The sequence below is a fragment of the Chiloscyllium punctatum genome, chromosome 8, assembly GCF_047496795.1.
Source record: "Chiloscyllium punctatum isolate Juve2018m chromosome 8, sChiPun1.3, whole genome shotgun sequence".
Classification (NCBI taxonomy): domain Eukaryota; kingdom Metazoa; phylum Chordata; class Chondrichthyes; order Orectolobiformes; family Hemiscylliidae; genus Chiloscyllium; species Chiloscyllium punctatum.
In genome coordinates this window covers 70,666,319-70,690,732 of record NC_092746.1, presented here as the reverse complement: position 1 = coordinate 70,690,732, position 24,414 = coordinate 70,666,319, and the positions used below count along the sequence as shown (strand labels likewise).

Below are 24,414 nucleotides of genomic sequence, written 5' to 3'. Positions count from 1 at the left end.
GCCCTGTGGAGGTGTAACATTCACGTTGATTCTTCAGTTCTACAAAATGGTAACACAACCTCTGCTGATCAGAATATATTAAATCCTTTGAAGTTATCCAAAGCAATCAGCCATTGGTTCAAGTTTTGAAGCTGCCAAACTGGTTTCTAAGCTGACATTCAATGAAATGAGCAAAGCCAAAGGGATAAATGACATAGAAAAATCTGAACTTCAATAGGGGTCAACTTTTATCCATTGGATATTAATCCTTCATACATCCAAAGATCTTCTCGCTTTTACAATGTTGGCTGAATTAATGGTCACTTTTAAGAATAAAACACAAACATCAAGTACTAGATAAGAAACATATCTGAATTATCATATAGTATTCCACTGTATTCTGTGAAGTTGACCAACACCTTTAGTAACATAACAATTGAAAGGATTTCACTCCAGAACAGACATCCCCCTTGGTTCTGAAATGTCTGAGCTTGTGTCAACCATGATGCCTTCAGAACATGGCTCAAATCGATTAAAATTATATCTGAAATCCATGATCCCGCAATGGAGGTACCAACACTGGAACTTGCCAGCCTACACCTTTATCAAGTCACCCAAAAATGGGAATGGGGGCAGGAATCCCAGAACTGGGCTCCATCAGACATTTTTAAAGCCACCTGACTTAGGGTGATCTTACAACATAAGGGAAATTTCAACCTAATGGTTTCAGCCTTCTGAGTAGTTAGTTGCAGGAAACATTTGCTCATGTTCCAGTGTTTGTTGGGCATGCATTATGATAAAACTAACAAATAAAGGAAATGTTGGAGAAATTTAGCAAATCTGGCAGCAGCTGCCCAAAGAGTGGACAGTTAATGTTTTGAGCCTGAAGTGACTCTTTTTCAGTGACACGTTCAAAAACTTTCAATACAACAATTGAACACTTGCTGAATTTTACAATTAAATTGAACTACTGCTCTTTTATTCAAATTAATGATTAAACATTAACTCACTTTGTTTGCCATCATTTCAAGCAATGGACAAGTTTCACTGAAATCATCTATTGTCTTTTTCAAATCATTGAAAGCTTGCCATTCCTTCAAGGCTTTGGGTAATTTCCGAATCCTATGTGTATAAAACAAAACAATTATTTTAAAAATCTTGCAAACAAGCTTCTAAGATGAATATTATAGAATATTATGTTTGCAAACAAAGAATACCATTATATGAAATATTAAAACATTTTTAGAAATTTTTAAATGATATGTATTTTGATTAAAACAAATTTCACCACATATTTCCTATTTTATTTTTCAGTTTTTGAAAGGTCAAATATCAAATTGTTATGCGAACATTACAGGTTGAAGTGAGAAAAAGCCTTTTGACCAATCATTTCTGTCCCTTCCTCCAGACCAGTTACATTTTAACCTTTGACTTTGCTCATTTAAAAATTCCAATGTCAATGTCAGCTGGCAGGGACTAAACAATACAAAAGCGCCCCAAGGGTCAGCCAGCATTCCCACAGAAACAGTGAGATACTGCTGGCCTTTTGCAACAGCAATGAGCTTAGCATTGGGAATATGCTCTTCCACAAAATACATGAACTTCTCCAAATAATAGTGCCCCAAATGAAATTGATTGCATCTACATCAGAAGACATCTTTTAGGCATGTTTGGATTTGATGAGGGGCTGATATAGGATCAAACCTTGTGTCTGGCAAGATGCACCTGAAGCTGAAGAAGACATCAATCACAAAGTCACAATGGCCTTTTGCAACTGAGAAACTGAAGGCCAACAACATACCGGATAGCTTTCAGCTGGAAAACTCCAAGGATAAAAAGCAAGACAGAGGTCAGGCAACATTGCGAATCAGGAGGAAATCATCAAAACAGGAATTAAGGAGAGTGCAGAAGGCTCCATTGAGTGAAGCAGAGGAATCAAGAACAATGGATCATTGACCCAGCACAAAAGTTGACTGATGAAAGCAAGTTGGTAAGAATCCATCAGGCTCAATAAACCACTTAAAGCAATGACAAGATGATGTTCAGAACTGCAGCATGTAAAGCAATGAAGAAGAGCTGCAGGAGAGATAAATACGGATGGATAAAGTCAAAAGGAAGGGTGAAACCAGATGTAGCCAGCCAGAAGATGCCTGAGATGTTATACATGGTTATATGGAAACTGATACTTGCAAGGAGCAACAAGACTGTCAATCCACAGCAAGGACAGCAGGATGCTATTAACAGGTAAGAAGCAGGGTGGAAGAGAGTAGCAATGGGTAAAACACCCTCAGAAGATCCTCAACCAGCCCAAAACCAGCTCCACATTAGAGGTGTATGACAGCATTGCACTGCAGCAGTCAAAATCCTAGGAGAAATTGCCAGATCTAAGGTCCAAAGAGTTATCAAGAGCCTGAAGAACAACAAACCACTGAAGTAAGGCAAGGATGCCATATGAAGACAGCTCACAAATCTGCTCAAGAAGATCCATACTGTGGAGGATATCCCAAATGACTGGACTATTTGACAAGCTGCCAAAGAAAGGGAACCACAATGATTGCAACAACGAAGGGCTGGCAGATCATGTTGTGAGCAGATCCTTATGCTTAGGAACATCAGAAGCCACATGTAAGTAATTTCATTCATTTCACAAAGACTTTCAATAGCATCCATTGGCAACACCACTGGTTGACAGATGTACACTTTCCAGGAATAGTCACCTTACTGGCTGAAAAATCTAACATACTCTAAGACATGAGGACCAGTCTTAAGAAAAGCAGTGCCAAGGTTGATCTACTCACCAGCTGTGAGAAGATAAAGACAATGATAACTGGACAACAATGAAGCCCTCCCAATAACATGAGGCATGGAACAGATCACTGCCATTAGGTAGAAAGCAACATTTCTAGGGGGCCTGATGAAAAGATCAATACCTATACAAGAATGCCAAAGTAGCATCAGTTTTCCAGTGGCTCCACAAGGTGTGGGCATTCAGTACCTTCCACAAGGCTACGTAGCTACAATTCCACATGTAATCATGGTAGAAACTGCACTCCATGCTAGCAAGTCATGGAAAAGAAAAGTTATCAGGTAGGTTGGACATTTTCCACCAGCGTTGCTAACAAAAAGAATAGAAACAGAAAGTGTGGGGAAACTCAACACACCTGGCAGCATCTGTGCAGAGAAAACAGTTAATGTTTCAAGCCTGAGTTAACTTTTCTACCAACCTATTCAGTTTCTGCAGAACTCTTTATTTTTCTTCCAGATCTCCAATATCTGCAGTATCTTACTTTTATTATGATGCTGCCTACATAAGATCCTTAGGTGAGACAACATTACCAGTGAATAAGTATGTCACAGGACTTCTCAGAAGTAGTTCCAGGAAATTCTGACATTTGGTACCCATCTGCTCTTCTATTTATGATTGTATATTTCTGTCTGATTGGAATTAATTCATAATGTCATTCTAGCTTTGTTTTCATTTAGGATGCAATTAAACCATTTCTGCTTCTAAGGTGTACAAAGATAACAACATGATTTCATAATTAGGATCTGTTTCCAAATGCAATGATAAGGATGTGTTCAGCTTGCAATATTTACTGATTGAAGTATGATGCCACTGTGATAGTAACTCAAATAAAAAGACTCATTTTAATCCATTTGGCATTATCCATGCAATTAGGTCTTAATGTTCCTCCTGTATCCCTGGAGGAAAGGCAAAGGCTTGAAGTCAATTGATTCCTTCTGTAGGAAGGAATGGTGAAGGGCTTACGCCTGAAATGCTGATTCTCCTGCTCCTCAGATGCTGCCTGACCTGTTGTGCTTTTCCAGCGCCATACTTTTCAATTCTGATCTCCAACATCTGCAGTCCTCACTTTCTCTCACCACATTGACATGTATCTAATGTTCTCTGTCCTCAATCAATTATTATCAAGTCCCAAATCTTAACTGGAATCATATGGCCCTTGTCTTCTGGTAATGACTCATTTGAAACTATCTGATTAAGCAATGTTGTATCATTTGTAACAGGTCTCTGCTAAATATTGGCATTGCTCATTCTATGTACATACAGCTCTTTCTTTCTTAATCACATATTGCATTGCCGTTCTCTAACCTAATGTCACGTCTCTCTGGGATAGTGTGCTGGAAATCAAGCCCCCTTATTCTAGGAGTCACCACCTTTGTGAAAATTTGGTTAAATCATTGAATTGCTCAAGTTTATCCAACTGTCCAATTCAGATTACAATAATATGCGCACCAGACTTTTATTTTAGGTAACAAATGAATCCTTATTGCAATCAAACAGTTTTGACCAATAGCAAAAAAAACATGAATTGCCAACTTATAATTCTATAAATTAAACTTCACCCTTTTTAAAAACATTCCCATACACATACAGATGAACACAGAAAGAGACAAAACACAAATATTACAAGTACATCGGTAAAGCACAGTTCTAGCATCAGTCCAGTTATAAGGAGCTGCTTTCTTTCAGATTCTTTCTAATTCCATTCGACTCTGATGATGAAATGTGATTGTGGATGCATCAATCCTCAACCATTCATTCACTGATTTAAGATTCACTCTTTCAGCGTCTCTGAAAGCTTTTTCTTCTGCCATTTTCCTTTCAAGAGAAGAACTTGCAAACAAAATGCATATCTAACTGCTTAGAAATTTAATTTCCAGCTATACTGCAATCAATATGACTGTTCTAGGCTGTCCATGATGTTGGTTAGGCCACTTGTGAAAATTCCATGCAATTATGGTCTTCCTATCGGAAGAATGTTGTGAAACGCGAAAGGGTTCAGGAAAGACTTACAAGGATGTTGCCAGGGTTGAAGGATTTGAGCTATAGGGAGAGGCTGAATTGGCTGGGGCTGTTTTTCCTGACGCGTCAGAGGCTGAGAGGGGTGACCCTATCGAGTTTTATAAAATCGTGAGGGGCATGGATAGGATAAATAGCCGAAGTCTTTTCCCTGGGTGGGGGAGTCCAGAACTAGAGGGCATAGGTTTAGGGTGAGATGGGAAAAGGGACTGAAGGGGCAACATTTTCAAGCAGAGTGTGGTGCGTGTATCAAATGAACTGCCAGAGGAAGTGGTGGAGGTTAGTAAAACTGCAGCATTTAAAAGGCATCTGGTTGGGTATATGAATAGAGGGATAAGGGCTAAGCACTAGCAAGTGGGACTAGATAAGATTAGGATATCTGGTCAGCATGGATGAGTTGGATCGAAGGATCTGTTTCCAATCTGTACATCTCTATGACTCTATGACACTCCTGAACTGGTCTTGTTTGAAAACCAAACAAAAGATCTGTTCAAAACTGTCCTGAATACAAACCCATGGAGCCGAGGTGTCTAGTATCTTCCCCCACTGCTTAAGTAAGTTAACCCTGTAAATGCACTGAGGTACACTTACAGTGAGTTCAGAAAGCTCCCTTTTTAAAATTATAACATCTTCTTTCACCACCTCTTGGTTTGAAGCAGCATCTTTTCCCATTTTTTAGCCCACAGTCCAAAATCTAGAAGTATTTTTTACACTAGCATGTAGAGAACTTTTTCTAATGAAGCAAGTGCAAAGCTCTTTCTCACCAAGTACCTACAGAGCACTCTCAACCAACTTTGCAAAGAGTATCTGAATTATAAAACTAAAAATCCTCTTCAACCAAACATGCACACAGCTCTCTCTGAGTCAAAAATGTACAGGTTACTATCTAAACCAGCATCAAAGTCCTCTCCAAAAATCCACAAATCTCAAGCACATAAAGAATTCTCTCCAATTTAAGCATAAGCAGAGTTCCCTGTGACCAAGCACGCACTGAATCCTTTATAACATGTGAGTGTAGTGTTTAGATTGGAAGCAGAGTAAATTCCCTCAAAATATTAATATTATTCACCACATTAATACAGATCTACCTACCATTAGATATAACGCAACTATAAATTTGACAAATGAGATTACCATTCATAAAGATAATGGGTCAAATCTGCACTGCAGGATCGTGAATCTAAGACTCAGTAAACTCCAGATCCCACACCAAACACGAGCTGTCTCACTCTCAGGATGTTATTTCTAAATGTAAATAGCCTAATTGGCTAAGAGGTGAGCTCATCACCCAATTGCAGGCATGCAGCATTTCCAAGAGGTTGTGGCTGCTGCCTGGAGCCAGCAACAAAAAACAGGCAGCAACCATGAAGCAAGAGAGGAAATGGCCAGGAATGAGAAATGTAAGAGCAATTCATTCCAGAATTTGTTAGAGCTACAGAGTAAATCTAAAAGCTAATGCATGGCAAGTAGCCAAGGTTCCATGTTGAATCTGACAGGTCTGCACAATGTTGCTTGAGATTGTAGATGCTCATTGAAAAATTCCAACTTTTGAACTGACAAAGTTCCCCTTAACAACCATCAAATGGTGTTGTCAAAAGATGTGAAGCTGGAAAAGCACAGCAGGTCAGACAGCATCCGAGGAGCAGGCAAGTCAATGTTTTGGGCCAAATCCCTTCATCAAAACTGCCTGCCTCTCACATCTCCTGTCTGCTGTTTAACAACACCAATTGTCCCAGGGGTACTGAGCCCACTCGACAACTTCATAAACAATTGTTTTTAATTCTCTTCCGTACTGAATGCCAATCCATAGCCCTTTAAAAGTCCTGATCATGTATATATTCTTCTTCAGGCATTGTAAATCTGTGGTCATGGTGGAGGCCCTATATTGTTACAAATCATAAGCTGATTCACCATGAGCAACACTAGTGAGGGCAGGGACTTGAAGTATATGCTGTGTAAAATTACCAACCTGTTCTGAAAATCCAGAAGCTCGTTATTGATTTTTTCAATATCCAATTCACTCCATAAAATGTCATTGTAACCATTGACATTTTCAATCACCGAATCATAAAGACTATACAATTTCTGAAGTAAAGTCAGTTCCCGCTTGATTCTCAGCAAGTCAGGATATTCTATTTCATAAAACAAAAAGGTATACATTTTATTACCAAAAAAGGATATACCATTAACATACCTTTTGTGTATTTATGCTTAAATATTTTAGTGTAAGTTTTTACAACTTGGGGTAAACCCTCCTGCTTAATTTAAAAGCAGCAACACGGAAAAGATTTATCCCGTGCAGCAATCTATAAACATTCAAGTGGTCAAGAACTATTTAAAGTAAAAATTAACAACCTTATTTCTTAAAGTAAACAAAGAATAATTAACTAACAACTAGTTACAATTCCTTCCTCTAACTTACTTTTACCTTCCCTTCTATAATACTAGTCTGATAAAGCTCCCAATTAAGATTTACAGAAAATTGAAATACGAAGACCAGCCAGTGGCTGAATCTTCTCTTTATCTTCATCAGTAGATTGGCTCTCCAGGTCAGTGTTGAGGTTTTTCTCTGGGCAAACACCTTTGCTAGACATGTACCTCTCAGAGACTTCTGACAAGCAGTCTATGGCTGTTGGCCTAGTGGTAGTTCTCCTCCCAACTGTTCAATTTTCCCTAGTCCTCTACCCCAAAACATCAGATTGTGTCATTGGCATTTAAGATTGTCAGTATACTCAATTCAGGCATGATTGGAATTTGGCACTTTTTGGGGTATAATTGAAATTGATTGGCCTAATTCAAATCTGTTTTGTTGTTTCCAGGCAACCAGCTACCCCAGTAGCTGGAGCACATGTTACATTGTGTCTTATTGAGAACCCTTGGTATTATCGCTGCTAGCTTTTACACTCTTAAAGGTATAGTACACCCACATCTTCATAACAAAGTGTCATCCTATCATATGTAGAGCATAAAATATAGTATCATCAACTCATTTTATAGAGGATATCTTATACAATTATAGCACAAGGTGGCGGCACAGAGGCTCAGTCGTTAACACTGCTGCCTCACAGTGCCAAGGACCCAGATTTGAGTGGACCCAGAATATGTAGAGTTTACACATTCTCCCCGTGTCTGTGTAGGTTTCCTCCAGGTGCTCCGGTTTTCTCCCACAATCCAAAGATGTGCAGGCTAGGTGAATTAGCCATGCTAAATTGCCCATAGTGTTAGGCGCATTAGTCACGGGTAAATTTAGGGAAATGGATCTGGGTGAGTTACTCTTCGGAGGGTCGGTGTGAACTTGTTGGGCCAAAGGACCTATTTCCACACTGTAGGGAATCTAGTCTAAACAAGGTGTTATGGATACTATATTTAACTGTAAAACAACTTAAATGAGAAAAGCTGTTTTAAGATCCAGTGGTAGTGTCCTAACTTCTGAGCCATGAGGCTCAAGTTCAAGTCTCACCTGTTCCAAAAGTGCTTCATAACACCTCTGAATAGGTTGTTTGAAGCAAAAATGATGAAAAATTAAACAAATGACAAACTAATAATAGAAACTAATATTAGCTATAGACAGACAACTGTTACCAATAACAGGTAGCCCAAAAAGCTCTTCTCCTCCAGAATAAGTGTTGAATTTCCTCCACAGTTCATCAAAGCTTGCCTGGAAGATCTGTAGCCTGTCACTTGCTTCTCTCGGTGGAATACCTTCAATACTAGGGCCTCTGTGATGAGCAATCATATAATAACACAAGTTACTTCATTTCTTCTGCAATTTCTATGTTCCACTCTCACTTGGACAATAAGTGGGTTAACGTACTGTTCAGAAAGTTATGGCCTTTACTTTCTTGATCTTTAAGCATGATTTTACAACTTGAAGACAAAACAATATTTATTATGGTTTGTCAATCCATTGTTCATTAAAAAGGATCTCCAATAACTTTCACTAGCCTGACAGGAATGGTCCATAAATACATAATGCATTGTGACTTCGATATTCACCAAAGATTTTGATAGACACAGGCTAGTATCAATAGCACAGATTAAATAGGTTAAATTTGTGGGCAAAGGTATGGCAAATGGAGCATAATGTAGGAAAATGAGGCATTGTCCATTTTGACAGGAAGGACAAAAGGAGAGGATATAGTCTAAAAAGTGAGCGATTGCAGAGTTCTGAGAGACAGAGTAATCTGGCTGTCCTTATGCGTGAATCACAATGGATTAGAATACAGGCACAGCAAATGATTATGAAAGTTAATAGAATACTATCAAATTGTCACAAGTGGAGTGGAATTAAATACAGAATTAGGGAGGTTACAGAACACGAGAGAGACTGCAAATGGAGTACTGTGCACAGTACTAGTCACCTTCTTTAAGGAATGATGTTAATGTGCTGGAGGCAGTTCAGAGAAGAGATTATCTTATGAGGAAAAGCTGGACAGGCTTAGCTTTCATTCAGAAAGTTAGGAGGTATGGGATCCAGGGAAATATGACTGCCTGGGTCAAGAATTGGCTGGCCAAAAGAAGACAGCAAGTGGTAGTGGATAGAAAGTATATTGCCTGGAGGTCAGTGACCAGAGTTGTCCTACAGGAATCTGTTCTTGGGCCTCTGCTCCTTGTAGTTTGATAAATAACTTGGATGAAGAAGTAGAAGGGTGGGTTACTAAGTTTGCCAATGACATAAACGTTGAGGGTATTATAGATAGTGTCGAGGCCTGCTGCAGGCTACAACAAGACATTGACAGGATACAGGGCGAGGCTGAGAAGTGGCAGGTGGAGTTCAACCTGGATAAAAGTGAAGTGATTCATTTTGGAAGGTCAAATTTGAATACTGAATACAGGGTTAAAGGCATGATTCTTGGCAGTGTGGAGGAACAGCAGGATCTTGGGGTCAATGTACATAGATCCCTCAAAATTGCCACCCAAGTTGATAGGATTGTTAAGAAGGTGTATGGTGTGTTGGCTTTCATTAACAGAGCAATTGAGTTTAAGAGCCATGAGGTTGTGCTGTAGCTCTATAAAACCCTGGCTAGACCACACTTGGAATATTGTGTCTAGTTCTGGTCACCTCATTATATGAAGGATGTAGATGCTTCAGAGAGGGTGCAGAGGAGATTTACCAGGATGCTGCCTGGATTGGAAGGCTTGCCTAATGAAGAGAGGTTGAGTGAGCTAGGGCTTTTCACACTGGAGAGAAGGAAGAGAGGTGTCTTGATAGAGGTATACAAAGTAATGGGAGGCATAGATAGAGTAGACAGCCAGAGACTTTTCCCCAGGGCAGAAATGGCTGTCACGAAGGGTCATAATTTTAAGGTGATTGGAGGAAGGTAAAAGGGAGCTGTCAGAGGTACATTCTTTATGCAGAGAGTAGTGAGTGCATGGAATGCACTGCCAACAGTGGTAGTAGAGTCAGAGACATTAGGGACATTTAAACGACTGCTGGACGAGGGGGCAGCAGTAAATTGAGTGATCCCAGATTAAGATAAATGTTCGGCACAACATCGTGGACTGAAGGGTCTGTACTGTGCAACTTGATTGAAACATAAAATCCTGAGCAGTCTTGGCAAAATACTTGTGAAGAAGATCTTTCCTCCCATGGGAGAATCTATGACTGCAGTCACTGACTAAACGTCAGGGGTGACTCATCTAAAACAGAGATGAGCTATTTTTTCTCTCACAGGGTCAAAAGGGAAATGTAGATAGATTCTTGTTAGACTTGTGGATTTGTGGATTTGAAGTTACAATCAAATCAACCATGATCTTATCAAATGGCGGAGCAGATCAAGGGACTGAATGGCCTTCTCCTGCTCCCAATTTGATTGTACGTATGCAGCAGCTGGTGCAGAATGGAACTGGACCTGGCTGCAAAATCCAACAGTACAGAGGCACAAGAAAAGTAAAGGTGAGATTTACAAGAATGATAGCAGAAATGCATACTTATACTTATCAGAAAAAGACTGATAGGCTTGTCTTGAATAAGAGGATTTGTTTAAAGAATTGTTTTAAACTATAAACAGTTCATATAGATAGGACAGACAGAGAATGGTTTCTCTAATAAGGAGCACAGGTCTTCAATACAAGATTGTCACCAAGAAATCCTGTAGGGAATTCATAGAATGTGGAGCATACTTCTACATGCAGTGGGTCAAATGAATATGATAGAGGCATTAAAGGAGGAATTTACAGCTCACTATTTGTTGGAACACTGATGCAGGAGTTTGGAGCCTATTTGTGCACGCCTGATATTTCTGAAGTTGTGGTTAATTTGAGAGGGGTAATGACAATGAATGTTGACAATTTGCCATCACAACCCTGCAAAATTCAGTCTGCTGTTTATTAGTTTTCCAGATATTAACAATAAGGCCACACAATGGGCCTTAGAAGAGTTTATTCATTATCTCAAACATCTTAAAAAGATGCCTTATTGGCATGCTTTATTCTCTTGAGCCAGCATAGAGTGGTTGTAAGAAATCAATTCCATTGTTTATTTCTTCAAGTATATTACTAAAAAAGGAAGAAATTTCAGGGACAGTTTACTCAGCCCACATGGTTAGAACAGAAAGATGAGAAATGTCATGTTCAAAGACCATCAACAAGCCTGAGAGATTTTCTACTGCCAAAAAGGTTGGAGTGAACTTTTAAATTCCTTCAGTGCTGAGACAGAGTAAAATCCAATGTTGCTATCTAGATCAGTAGTTGGGACAGAGCTGCTTATTTTAGTATTTTCTTGGATTTTTAAAGAGCTTTATGCTAGGTAATTCATGAATATAACAGCTAAGCTATGCATTCACTTGATAGCTCTAAAGCAGTCATCTTTCACATCTTGCTTCAATAAATTGCTTTCTGTTTACTTTGACTGAAACATTAGGAAAATGCATGTGAGCCACATGTTAATGTCTAGATATCCAATTCAGATTACAAAGCTGTTCTATTATTTCATACAGTTTCTTTGTCATTTTATGAGATATTGTGAAGTGCAAGCAAACCCCTGACTCCAAGGCACAGGAGCTGCTTAAAGAGTGACCCACACTGTTATCTTAAATTGCCTAAATCTTCAAATATTGAGGAGAGGCCTCTGACTCAACCTATGTTGCTGATATGGATTGGGATGAGAAAGAAATCCCACTGTAAGAATATCTCCAGTGGTTACAAGGGAAATTTAAAGTCACGGATGCCCATTTTACCTTGCCCAGACTCATTTCTGATTGGCTACAACCATGCAGACTTGGGCTGTTTGCCCTAAACACAACCTGCTTTTACACAGATTTATTTTGAGTTTTTCATCCCTGGTCTAAGGTCGGCTGAGCAGCATAATTCTAAGTCTGCCAGCTGCATAGTCAAAATAATGTTCATTCCATATCTACTGACAATGTTTAGTCAGTGGCTCAGTGGTTAGCACTGCTGCCTCACAGCACCAGGGTCCCAGGTTCGATTCCAGCCTCGGGTGACTGTCTGTGTGGACTGTGCACATTCTCCCCGTGTCTGCATGGGTTTCCTCCCACAGTCCAAAGATGTGCAGGTCAGGTGAATTAGCCATGCTAAATTGCCCATAGAGCTAGGTGCATTAGTGAGTGGGAAATGGGACTGGGTGGCTTACTCTTTCAAGGGTCGGTGTGGACTTGTTGGGCCAAAAGGCCTGTTCCCTACACTATAGGGAATCTAACCTAACCATAGTCCCATCAAGCACTCCTGTCATTGATGTTCATTGCCTCTTATCAAAGTTAGCACCCCCCCCTCAGCAAAGTTGGCCCTCCTGAGCCCCACTATGACCAATTTTCACTGCTCACAGGTGATGTTAAACACATCCCACCTTTTAGCAATCTGCATACTCTCCCTCTCTCCCTCTCCCACACAATCCTGGAATCCTTGGCTTCTGTCCAGGTGATGTCAGAAGGATGAATCTTGTTGGGGGTGTGTGTGGGGTGGTTGCTGTTGAGCATTTTGTGAAGGGATAGGAGATGAGAATGAGAGAGGGGGCAAACATCATCAATGGGTTAGGGAGGGTGTTAATCATTTATGGGAGGTTCTGTTAGAAGTATAAGTGAACACAGTCTGAGGGGGTTATGGAGGAGGCTAAAACACTTTCTGGAGGAATTAGCAGGGGGGTCCTTTTGGGGGAGTGAATAATAGCTTTGGGGTAGATTAGGAAGGGGAGTGTGAACACTGCTTTGAGGGGTGTTAGGTAAGATGTTGAGCATTGTTTGAGAAGTTGGGGAGTGGGATGAACACTTGAGAAATTATTGGGCATGAAACTTTTTGTGAGTGTTACAGAAGGCTGGTTTGAGTGAATACCTGTTTGGGGGGTGGTGGTATAAGGGGGTAGGGTGAATATCATTTGGGGGGTTATGGAGGAGTTACACACTATCTGGAGCAATATGGAGGAGTATGAACACTGTCAGGGAGTGATAGGCTCTATCAAAACAAATCAAAATCTGATCCAGTATCTAAGACAGACTCAAAATTTGTAACCCCTTTATACAGGAAATGTTATTATATATGCTTCCTGCCAAAAGAACACAGTATCAGACACTTATGTCCAAATGAGGAGACCTTACCAACTTTGTTCTCCAGGGCTATTGATCAGATCACCCAAAGAGATTGATGTTATCTTTTTAACAATGCCTTTGAACTTGTGCTATGACTACAGTAATATATGAAAGGGATTATTTAGAAAGGAACTCTTTAGAAATAAAAAGAAAGTTCATGATCAGTTTGTCAAAAAAACTCAATTAATTGCCCTCCACCCACCAGGCCTCACTCACTCACTCAGCATATGTCCACCATTTCCTGTTCATCCATTAAAACAGGAAATTGGTGCAATATGCAAGAGAACAGTTATTTTAAATTGAGTTTTCTGTTACAGAGTACCTTTTTACATTACATGATGTTGTTCTGCGCCCTATTATGTGAAGATTTCCTCCAGCACTTACTTTGCATCATAGTCTTGGTAAAAAATCTGAACATCAATTTGGAATATTTTCACTCTTTCTAGCAAATCTGTCTTCATTGTAGGCTCCATTTTTAAAAGTATACTCTGTGTCTCTACAACCTGTCACACAGAGTTTTGGATAGTTAGACAAAGATACAAAGACATAAAACACAAATGCCAATTCACGATAATGATCCTGTATGAATAATAAATCTTAATATCGTAACTTTTGTTTAGACTGCTAGTAAACTTACTTGAATGTTATCTTTCAGTTTATTACATAGATCTGTTCTTGCTGTGTTCTTGTTGTGAATGCTAATCCTGGGATTAACAATTCTTGCCAAAATGATATATTGTTTCATACACATTTGCAAGACATGTTGTGTATTGATTAAATGTGTATGCTTTTGTGTGAAAACAAACTCCAATTTTCGTCAGAAATTTGCATTTATTGTAATGAGATATTTTGATTTTGTTTTATCATTTATTTCACAACAGAAGCTAAAATCCTAATAAACATTTCAAAGGACATAACAATAATCACTTATCATTTGAAAGGAAAAAACATCAACATTAAAAATTCTTGTCATCATGTGACAGTTTCTCCTTGATGTGGTATGAGCATTTGAATCGTGCTGCGTGTAGTTTTTCATTTGTCCTGCTGAACTGTTTTACAAGTGGTTGTAAGTATTTTGGTTTTCCTTGTGTTCTTATTAAAACTATTCAATTTATTCTGAAGCACTTTTATCAACAGGAGGTTAAAAATAAGGGAGGCAAATTGAACAACCTCTGAAAATAAGCTTAGGGAATGAGTGTGTCTCACACAGATTCTTCCAACTACCTATAGCGTGGTCAGCTACATGAGGTAAAGCAAAACAACATCACTGATGTCAAATTAGCATTAGGCAGCAGCAGTGAATGAGTTGTTCAGTACTGTGTTAAAATGCCATTGGTCCTATTAACATCATAGTTTCATGATTAGCAATTATCCATGAGGTTCTCGCTGGAGTCTAACAGTGCCTCATCCATCACCAAAATTAATTGCACTAAAACATTTTAGTTTGCATAAACAGGGCGGGAAATGTAAACCATTTTATTTCATATCCTCTGAAAAGGGAAAGGTGAAAACAACCTCCATCTTCTGAACACTGATTCCTACAACTGCTAAACCTTTTAAAACTGGGGATAAAAATAAATCAATATACTTCAGCAGGAATACTGTGTTGTAGCTGTAATTTCACTCAACAAGTACTCTATTGAGAAAGGCTAATGGTCCAGGCATGGTGGCTTAAATCTCACTAGGGTGTCTATTGAAATTTAAATACAATCAAAAATATAAAGCTTGTCTTGATGATAGTGACGACTATAATAGATTGGATAATAAATTCTAACCTTCTTAGTGACATCCACATCTCATGAAAGAACAATTTTTAAAAACTTCAATGGAATAGATATCTAATATCAACATAAAAATAAAGGCCACTTTTTTACAGTCTTGATCAAATCATAGACTGTACAGAGTACAGCTGAAAGCACCAAGTACTAGAATTCCATGCAATACAGATAGAACATGGTTTGTTCAGTCACTGTCACTCACAGAGTCAGAGAGTCTCTGGATATGCAGCCAGGCTGTAGTAGCAAGAGTTGGTGAAGAAGATCAGTGCCAGAAGCTGACAGGACTTCATGGCTTCAATACTGCAGAAGGTCAGTGGGTCTGAATTATGCATTATTGCACTCTTGTTATGAAATTGAAGGCATGTACTGTACCTTTAAAAGAATGAATGCAGGCACCTGTCATGGGACTGACTGCAGTCTCAGCATGTACTGGAAAATTGAAAGGATGTAACCTTTGGCTGTGAAACAAATACCTCAGCTTGGTTGCTATGCTTTCACAGCAGTTTGAATTTAACCAATCAGTTTAAATGCCCCAAGATACTAAAAGCCAATCGGATTTGAAGTTTACTGTTTTGACAACATGGAACCAATGAGACGATGTTTAGGGGTTTAAAAAGCAGGCATTTTGTACAGTTAGCCAGAGAAAGAGCACACACCGCCATTGTCATATAGACTGCCATAAACCCTCTCTCTGAAAGGTACTTCAGAGAGACTGGAGACAATCCAGGGGAGATCTACAGAGAAGAATCAACACCCAAAAATGACAACCATGGTCAGTTTTGAAAATTGATTTCGTGTAAATTTAATAGGGGCTTTTTCAGATCAATATATTGTTACAGAGTGGGAGACAGATAACAAGTCCTTAAGAGAAAGGGGGTTTAGAGTTGCAAATAGTCATTGTTTAATGTTCTCTTTTGGAGTTAAAGAATAAAATTATTATTTTTTTCTTTAAATAGTGGAATTTGGGTAGTTTTCTGTCATTCATATTTTAACAGATTACGAGGTGAGCTTTTCTGTGTGTTTGGTTTAATTAGCAAAGTGGTTCACCGCCATGTTGTAATATGTACTCTTCAGCTTTCCTGTAGCTGTTGCTCCTGTACTTACAAACCTTCCTCCATCCATTTATTTTCAATCTCCTCCAATCACTGCAGCATACCTCACTACACCACTCGCTTCTGCAGATTCTTGCTCAGGCCAGTCCTACTTGTATCCTCACTACTGCTTCCATCAGTTTCCACAGTTCTACCATCTTTTCAAGTGCATCTACATTATTTGAACCATTAAAGGTTGATCCTCAAAATATCTCTTCAGGCCAACACTAACATGTGCACTTCTTTCTTGTACGACTATCACATAACACATCGTCAGACACAAGGCCATTTTCAACCCAGAAAGGAAAGTCCTATAGGAATTTTATGCATGTTATCCTTTCTTTCCCTTCCCACAATAATATTGCCAACTAGATGACCAAATGCAGCTACCTTCATTCATCCTTCTCTGTATAATCTTGCCACTAACTTTCCCTCTCTTCCATTCCAGGTCCAGAATCTTTACAGAGCCTTGAACGAGCAGAGGGAGAGGAACACAGTAGTAAAGACAAAGTATTGCTTCACTCAACGTTACTCTTGCAGATCCTGGCGCAGCCATGGCAACATGTAGTTCACTGGTATGGCAAGGGGAGATGAGCTCCAGATAGGTTTGGTGGCGGAAAAAGGTAAAAACTCATGGTTGTATACCAAGAACCTCAAGGTGCATTGATTTGTGAGAAAGCCTACACACAATATCATCATTTATTCACTCCCTCTCTAATAGGTTGTGGTGTACCTACACCAAATGGACTGCAGCAGTTCAAGACAGCAGCTCATCACCAACTTCTCCAAGGGATGGACAATAAATGTGAATGTTGCCACTAGACTAGTAATTCACAGGTCTACACTAAAGCTCTGGAACACCTATCCAGATCCCAACAAGGCAGCTAATGAAATATAAATCTAATGAGTACATCTCCAAAATATGGATCGCATATATACTGGTGACCATGATATAATTGTTGAATCCATATGGTTCACTGATGTCATTTACAAAAGAAAATTTGTCATTGTTATCGGGTCTGGTCTATATGTGATTCCACGCCCACAGCAATGTTGCTGACTCTAAATTGCCTTCTTTTCTAACTGCTGAAATGGCAGAAGAATATTTGTGTGCCTCAAACCACTACAAATTAGAAAAGCAATGAAAGCTCACTTCCTAACACTGCTGTGGTTGTAGCTATGCCAAATAGACTTTGGTCATTCAAGAAGGAAAGGCTTAGAGGTGACTCTAAACCCACAGCAATTACTCTTACCTGCTCTCTGAGGAATCAGAGATGGACAGTAATGCTGGCCTAACGAGCCACATTCCATGAACAAATACAAAAAAAAGGCAACTGAAAGGATAGTGTACTATATACCTGTAAAGAATGTTTTTGTTTCAGATCTGATAAAAATAAGAAGTGAAATATTCCATTCTGTGATTTTAAAGTAGAGGTTGCCCACAAAGACAAATGTTTCATTAATCACGCTTTTAATAGTTTGTTACAATAAACATCCTAAAATATAAAATCTTTGTATGTCTTCCTTTCAGCTATTCAGTTTGAACTTCTTTTTAAAGATCATTGGTCTTTATGAGATCGTAACAATGAGTTCTGAGAAACAATCTCTAACATGTGGCTGTAATTTCATTCTCTAAATCTTTGCCCTTCAAAAGAGCAAACTCTTGAAATCACTTGGAGAGGAAGAAATGAAGGAGTCTGAAGATACAAATGAAGAGGAAGAAATGGGGAGCTGACAACAGACTGCCACAGTTCCAGTTCAAGTTGTAAATGAGAGGCTTAGGCAGTTGAGGGAATAGGATAAAGTTGAGGCCTGAATTCCTGATCAGAATTTCTACCTGTATACAAGGCTGATGTGATTCACATTGCCAGTAAGATGAGTGCTTTATAATTCACTCATCAGTCTATCCCTTTCATCTCTCTCTCTCTCTCTCTCTCTCTCTCTTTGGGCTCTGTCTTTATCTATCCACCCACCTCTCCCTCCATCCCAAAATCGTCTGCAGCATAAATACCACTTTTTCCTGGCTGCAATCAGTTCTGCTGAAGAGTCACTGGACTTGAAATATTAACGCAGCTTTCAACCTACAGCTGTTACCACTCCTTTCAGTTTTTCTTTCAGATTTCCAGCATCTGCAGAACTTTATTTTCTTTTAGTATAGGGCATATAACTCCCTTCAGTTTAAATTTAAAGGCACAGGTGCAAAATGTAATAATCTTACTAAATCTTATCATATCAAATGGTTAATTATTATCACTGCTCAAAAGGGCTATGATAGCTGAAAAAGCAATCTTATGGGCTTGTGCCATCATGAGTTCAATGCTTGGATGCCTGGGCCTTTCAGCTGAACTTGGCCAACATTTTGAAGACTGCATACTACACCCCTTTCATATTGAAATTAGAAAACATTCCTTCAAACAACAGGTGGTAGATGTTTGGAAATCTCTTCTGCAAAAAAAAACCTGAAGATGGGCCAATTGCTAATTTTAAACTGGAGATTGATAGCTCTTTCTAAACTAAAGAATTGACGTGTAATGGAGTTGGGTCAAATATCAGTCATGTTTTCACTGAATGGTAGAACAAGTCTTAGACCTATTCCTGTGCCTATGGAACAGTTGTATTGCAAGTTCTAATTGGAAAGTAAGACTATTGACGACAGTTTGAAGTTGCTACTGTCTTATTAAAACAATGTGAAGGCAGTGAAACTCGACAGTGGTGTTTAATACTGCATGTCATATTCCAATATTGATCAACATACCATGATCAAATTTGTAGTTGAATGCCCTTCAGACACACCTTAATATTCAATTGCTTTTTTAATAACTACCTCAACTAGCCAAATGCATTCAATGCATTTTCACTGATCATACTCAAAACATTATTTTTCTTGGATCTCTCTTTTTTATAGTACAAACATTTACTGTTACCTGTAACCATGTGCACAACCCCACATTTAATCCTGTTAAAAGCCATCTGTCATATATTAATCATTGGTATCTGCTGAAGATGATGAAGTCTCCTTTCTTCTTGTTACTTGACATTTTTTTTAAATCCGTATTTGTCATGTAAAGGCAAAGAACTTTTTTTATTCATTCAAGGGCTGAGGGCATTGATGGCTAGCAGCATTTATTGCACATTGCTAACTCCCAATTGGACAGTTGTTGTGGAGTTGTAGGCATGTACTGTACCTTTAAGAGAGAGTGAAAGTTGGAAAGCAGGCAAGCACCTGTCATGTGACTGAGTGTAGGCACAGAATGTACTGGACAATTTGAGGATGTAATATTTGAGCTGTAACTCAGATAATGAGTTGTTTTCACAACCACTCAAATTCAACCAATCAGTTTAACTTATGCCCCAAGATACTAAAACCCAACCAAATTTGAATTTTACTGTTTTGACAACATCAAACCAATGAGATGATACGATCTTTTGGGGGAAAAAAAGGCATTTTGAGCAGTTAGCTGGAGACAAAGAGCATCTACTGCATTGATAGGCTGCCCGCAGACCCTCTCTCTAAAAAGGTACCTTTTTCACATGAAATATCTTTGTAGCAGAAGACCAAAGAGCAGGGGAAATCTACACACAGAGGAAACTTGACACCCGAAGACGATAGCTAGTTTTGAAAATTGATTTGCTGGAAGTTTTATAGGGGCTTTATCAGATCAATATATTGTTATAGAGTGGGAGGTAGATAAATTGTTAAGACAAAGGAGGTTTACAGTTATGCATACTTGTTGTTTAATGTTCTCTTTTGGCGTTAAAGAATAAAATTGTTAATTTTTTTCTTTAAATAGTGAAATTTGGGTAGTTCTCTGTCACTCATACTTTAACAGATTATGAGGCAAGGGGAGCTGTTCCGTGTGTTTGGTTTAAATTAACAGAAAGGTTTACCCCATGTCAGAACACAGTTAAGACATTGATGTGGGTCTGGAGTCACTTGTAAGCCAAGTAAGGATGGCAGTTTCCTTCTCTAATGGACATTAGTGAACCCGATGGGTACTTCCAACAATTGATAATGCATTCATGGTGTAACGATGCTGTCACTTTAAAAAAGGTTATTTTGTGAGATTGTAAAGGTAGAAGTGCCAATCTAGCTACTGGAGACAGCCTAAGACAACAAAAAGGAAGATAAATGGCCAGTTTTCATAGACTAGGATTTCTAGTTTTTTTACTGTAGCAATCGGAAGCTGCTTGGTGACCCAAAAGGGTTGGGGGTTTCAGTGAATGATTCCTAGCTGCTACTTTCTCTGAAATCACCCTTGATGTTGTTTCCTCTTGGATTTCAGAACTGCATGCAAGAATTTGAGTCTGAATTTATCTTTTTGCCAAGGGGGGTGTTTATGGGATAGGATAATATTAAAACAGTTAATTATTAATAGGTACTGTATCTACTATTCAGTTAAGTTTTCAATAATTAAGTTATTCTAAATTCCTCTTTCTTTTGTTTGTATTTTAATCATATTGTTTAAATAAATTGTGGTCTGCTTAACATCAAATATGATATGGAGGAACCATTGTTGGACTGGGGTGGACAAAGTTAAAAATCACACAACTCCCTGGTTATAGTCCAACATGGAGTTGAAGTGTTTGGCCATGAGGCTCCAGGACACCCGCACCAACCAACCCCACCACTGCATGGCCGAACACTTCAACTCCCCCTCCCACTCCACCAAGGACATGCATGTCCTAGGCCTCCTCCATCATCATTAATGTAGATTTCACCAGTATCCTCATTTCCCCTCCCCCAAACTTATCTCAGTTCCAACCTTCCAACTCGGCAATGCCCTTATGACCTGCCTACCTGTCTATCTTCTTTCCCATCTATCTGCTCCACCTTCCTCTCCAACCTATCACCAATACCCCCACCTCCATCTACCTATCACGCTCTCAGCTACTCTCCCCCCCAGCCCTACTCCCTCACATTTATCTGTATATCCCTTCAGCTCACAAGCCTCATTCCTGATGAAGGGCTTTTTACCAAAACATCGATTCTCCTGCTCCTCGGATGCTGCCTGAACAGTTGCACTTAACTTGTGGCTCCTACCAAGTGGAAAGTATCTTCAAATATTAAAACTAGTTTATTCATTAACTACTTTATGTATTCTAAAATTTGTATCCTAAGCTTGCACATTCTTTTACATCTGGGGTCTTATTTCTAGTGGGTACCTGTGCGTTTATGTTCTTCCAGGCATAAGATAGTCCATCAACTCTCTCAGCATTTCCATCTTGAAAAAGCAACTCATGCTTACTGAGAAGGGCATACGTTTCTTCAATTGGCTCAATGGTCATGTCTATCTTTATCTGAGCATCTCTAATTTCTTTCAGTGCTGCCATGGCTCCACGCACATCATCCAAATCATTAATTGGTCGACTCAGTTGTTTGCTGAGATTTTCAATAAAGGAATAAATTTCATCCATTTCCATGGCAGTTTTTCGGTTCAAAGCTGTGCCAAATGCTCTCTTCCAGGAGCGGCATTCCTGCACCAATGCCAGTTTCAAATTGTGTGTGTCAAACTGAACTGAGCCCACTTTGTAATAAGAAGGCAACTCATCAATCTGGGCCTCCAATTTCTAAATAAAGTGTGAAGTTCAACAAGTGTTAATTTATTTTCAGAATAAAATGTATATCAATAGATAATCCTTGAAAACAGTAATAAAACAATATTTTTATACATACAGAGTAGTAGGTAATTTGTTCATTGAATTCTGAGAGGATTGGTTTTGAATCCATGAATTCCTTCACTTTCTCTGCAGGATCCTGAATAGCAAAAAAATAATACCAGAAAGTGTTTAGTAATTGACTCCACATAGGCTAAGTGACAGCATAATAAGTTCCTTTGAAACACTATATAAATCAATGCACAGCACTCTCAAAACACCCACAATACCAAGATGAATAATGTGAAAGCAGTGAGCACTGGTCGCTCTAATATGTTCAGGTTAATCTTGGCATTTTCTAATACATCAGATTGGTGATATCACATTTCCATCTTTTAATGCATACATTCTTCAGAATGTCAGCAATTTTCATGCTTTAGCATGGTAATTTTTCAGCCATCTTCTGGAAGAAATTATTTCTTCTAGACTACATAAAATCAGAAGCTGATTTTTCTATTAAGGGTGAAATAGCATTGCATCATATTTTCTGTGCTTATTTTGCACCTTTTGAATAAATATTCAAGTTCCTTCAATATACACAACAGTAGCTATGACATCTATATATTGCAGAAATGGCATTTGCAAACAAACCAATTAGCACTGATTCATTATTACAAGCAGAAAATTCTAGATTCAAAATCTGATTCAACATGAGGTCGCAGATCTCAGTCAGCTGGGCTGTCACCAAGTTAGAGAGAACATAAGAAAAACTACTCAGGTGTCATCCCATGGCAACTGCTTACAAACCCTACAGGAAGTCATGATGTGTGGGTGCATGATGAAGGTAAAATCACTACATGGCCATGACTACCATTTTTAAATTTTTAAAACATTGACTACTCCTGGAAAATTATTGATGAGAAATAGCAGGAACAGAAAAATACTTGGAATGAAAATCATCTTCATTTAATGAATTAGATAAAAATAATTTTAAAATTACGTTTGAAAACTGAATAGGTTTGACACCATCCCATAAAAAGCAGTGCACTTGATTGATACCTCGTCTAACACCTTCACAGCATGCACTCCCTCCACTTATCAACGCACTGTCGCAGCAGTCTGTACCATTTGTAACATACACTGCAGTAACTCTCCGAAATTCCTTTTTTTGGAACTCTCTTCCTAAAATGGTGGTGGAAGCAAAGTCCTTTAATTTTTATAAGGCAACGGTAAACAGATTCTTGTTAAGTAAGGGGTGAAAGTTTACCAGTGGTGAGTTGGATTATGGATTTGATGTTATAATAAGACCAGCTATGATCTTATTAAGTTCATCCAAAGGAGGGTCAACTAAAATTGGTATCAGTTAGCAGTAAACCATCTGACTTTAATATATGCCATACAAAAGAATAATTAAAGCAAAATTAAATGGTCAAAATATGAAACAGCCTAAGCTTTTTTTAAGTCATAGGATTCTGGCATCCTTGGCCTGCATTTATTACTCATCCCGATTGCCCAGAAGGCAGTTCAGTTCTGAGGTTAAATCAATTCCTAACTAGAAGAGTCAAACTGAATACTCGGGAAAGTATTGCATAAGAGTTTCAGAATTTCTGCAGTTTAGGCTTGTGTCTTCCTGGTCTGTGGCATGAATACAAAAGTCAAAGTTTCATGAAAGGTCAGATAAGGAGATGTGATAAAATGGTAAGGTGCCTCTGGGTTGGGAATAATTGCGAATTTTATTCTTATCAACATTAACATATGAACAAATTCTTAATGCTTGAATTACATTGATAGTACCACTCGGCAGAGGCAAGATGGAGATCTTTGTTGAGTGAATTGAAAGATGTGGAGAATATAGAATTTTTAAAATAAACATTTACTAAGTGAGCTGCTCATTTGGAAAGCTAGCACAGACATGATGATCCAAATGTCCTTGTCATGACTGTAACTATCCTGTGACTCTGTGATGGTGGGCTCTGGGAAGCTCTAATTAGGTTAACATTTATGACCAATCATCAGTTATCCTGATGATGTAGTGGTGGGTGTTCTTCTGTCATTACAATCCTTAAGGCAAAAAAGTTCTGACAATATTGTTAGTAGGAGGTTCCCAATATTTTGATCCAGTAACTGAGGAATGGTAATATGTGTCCAAGTCACAATGATATGTATTTTGAAGAGAAACTTGGAAGTAATGATATTCTCAAACCTATTGCCCTTTTCCTTTCAGGTGATGGAGGTTACACGTTTGGAAACTGTAATGCCAAGTTGTGCAATGCATCCCAGTATGCTGGCATTGCATGCCTAAGCACTATTTGAGGTACCAATTAACCACACACACACACACACATGCATTGACACATAAAAATAGATGAGATACAAGTTCACCTGATTCCATAAGTGAGCGAAATGAGAGAAACTGTCAAGAATCTCGACTCCATCAGTCTTCAATGAAGAAACAATGGAACTGAGCTGAATCACAACCTTAGTGATGTCCTTGTGTTCACTGATTTGTTTATCAAGGGATTTTAGCATGACCTGCTTACCAAGTATATTATCATCACCCAGTTCTCGAGCAGCATTGTACTCAATCTACATATTGCCATATAGAAACA

At 38.7% G+C, this 24,414-nt stretch overlaps 1 protein-coding gene and 1 long non-coding RNA gene across 2 annotated transcripts in view; one reads left to right on the top strand and one right to left on the bottom strand.

Annotated features, from left to right (window-relative positions):
• Window positions 1–24,414, bottom strand: part of dnah5l (dynein, axonemal, heavy chain 5 like) — a 367,508-nt gene that overhangs the window by 224,658 nt on the left and 118,436 nt on the right. Inside the window, exons 27-33 of the mRNA XM_072575753.1 lie at window positions 24,188–24,391; window positions 21,885–21,965; window positions 21,374–21,778; window positions 13,726–13,844; window positions 8,384–8,520; window positions 6,771–6,933; window positions 990–1,101 (exon numbers count right to left, since the gene is read on the bottom strand). Of these exons, the coding sequence (XP_072431854.1) occupies window positions 990–1,101; window positions 6,771–6,933; window positions 8,384–8,520; window positions 13,726–13,844; window positions 21,374–21,778; window positions 21,885–21,965; window positions 24,188–24,391 (1,221 nt within the window). The remainder of the gene's footprint in view (window positions 1–989; window positions 1,102–6,770; window positions 6,934–8,383; window positions 8,521–13,725; window positions 13,845–21,373; window positions 21,779–21,884; window positions 21,966–24,187; window positions 24,392–24,414) is intronic.
• Window positions 15,779–17,534, top strand: LOC140480251 (uncharacterized). Its single transcript, XR_011961231.1, has 3 exons — window positions 15,779–15,891; window positions 16,659–16,833; window positions 16,932–17,534. It is a non-coding gene; the product is annotated as an uncharacterized lncRNA (long non-coding RNA).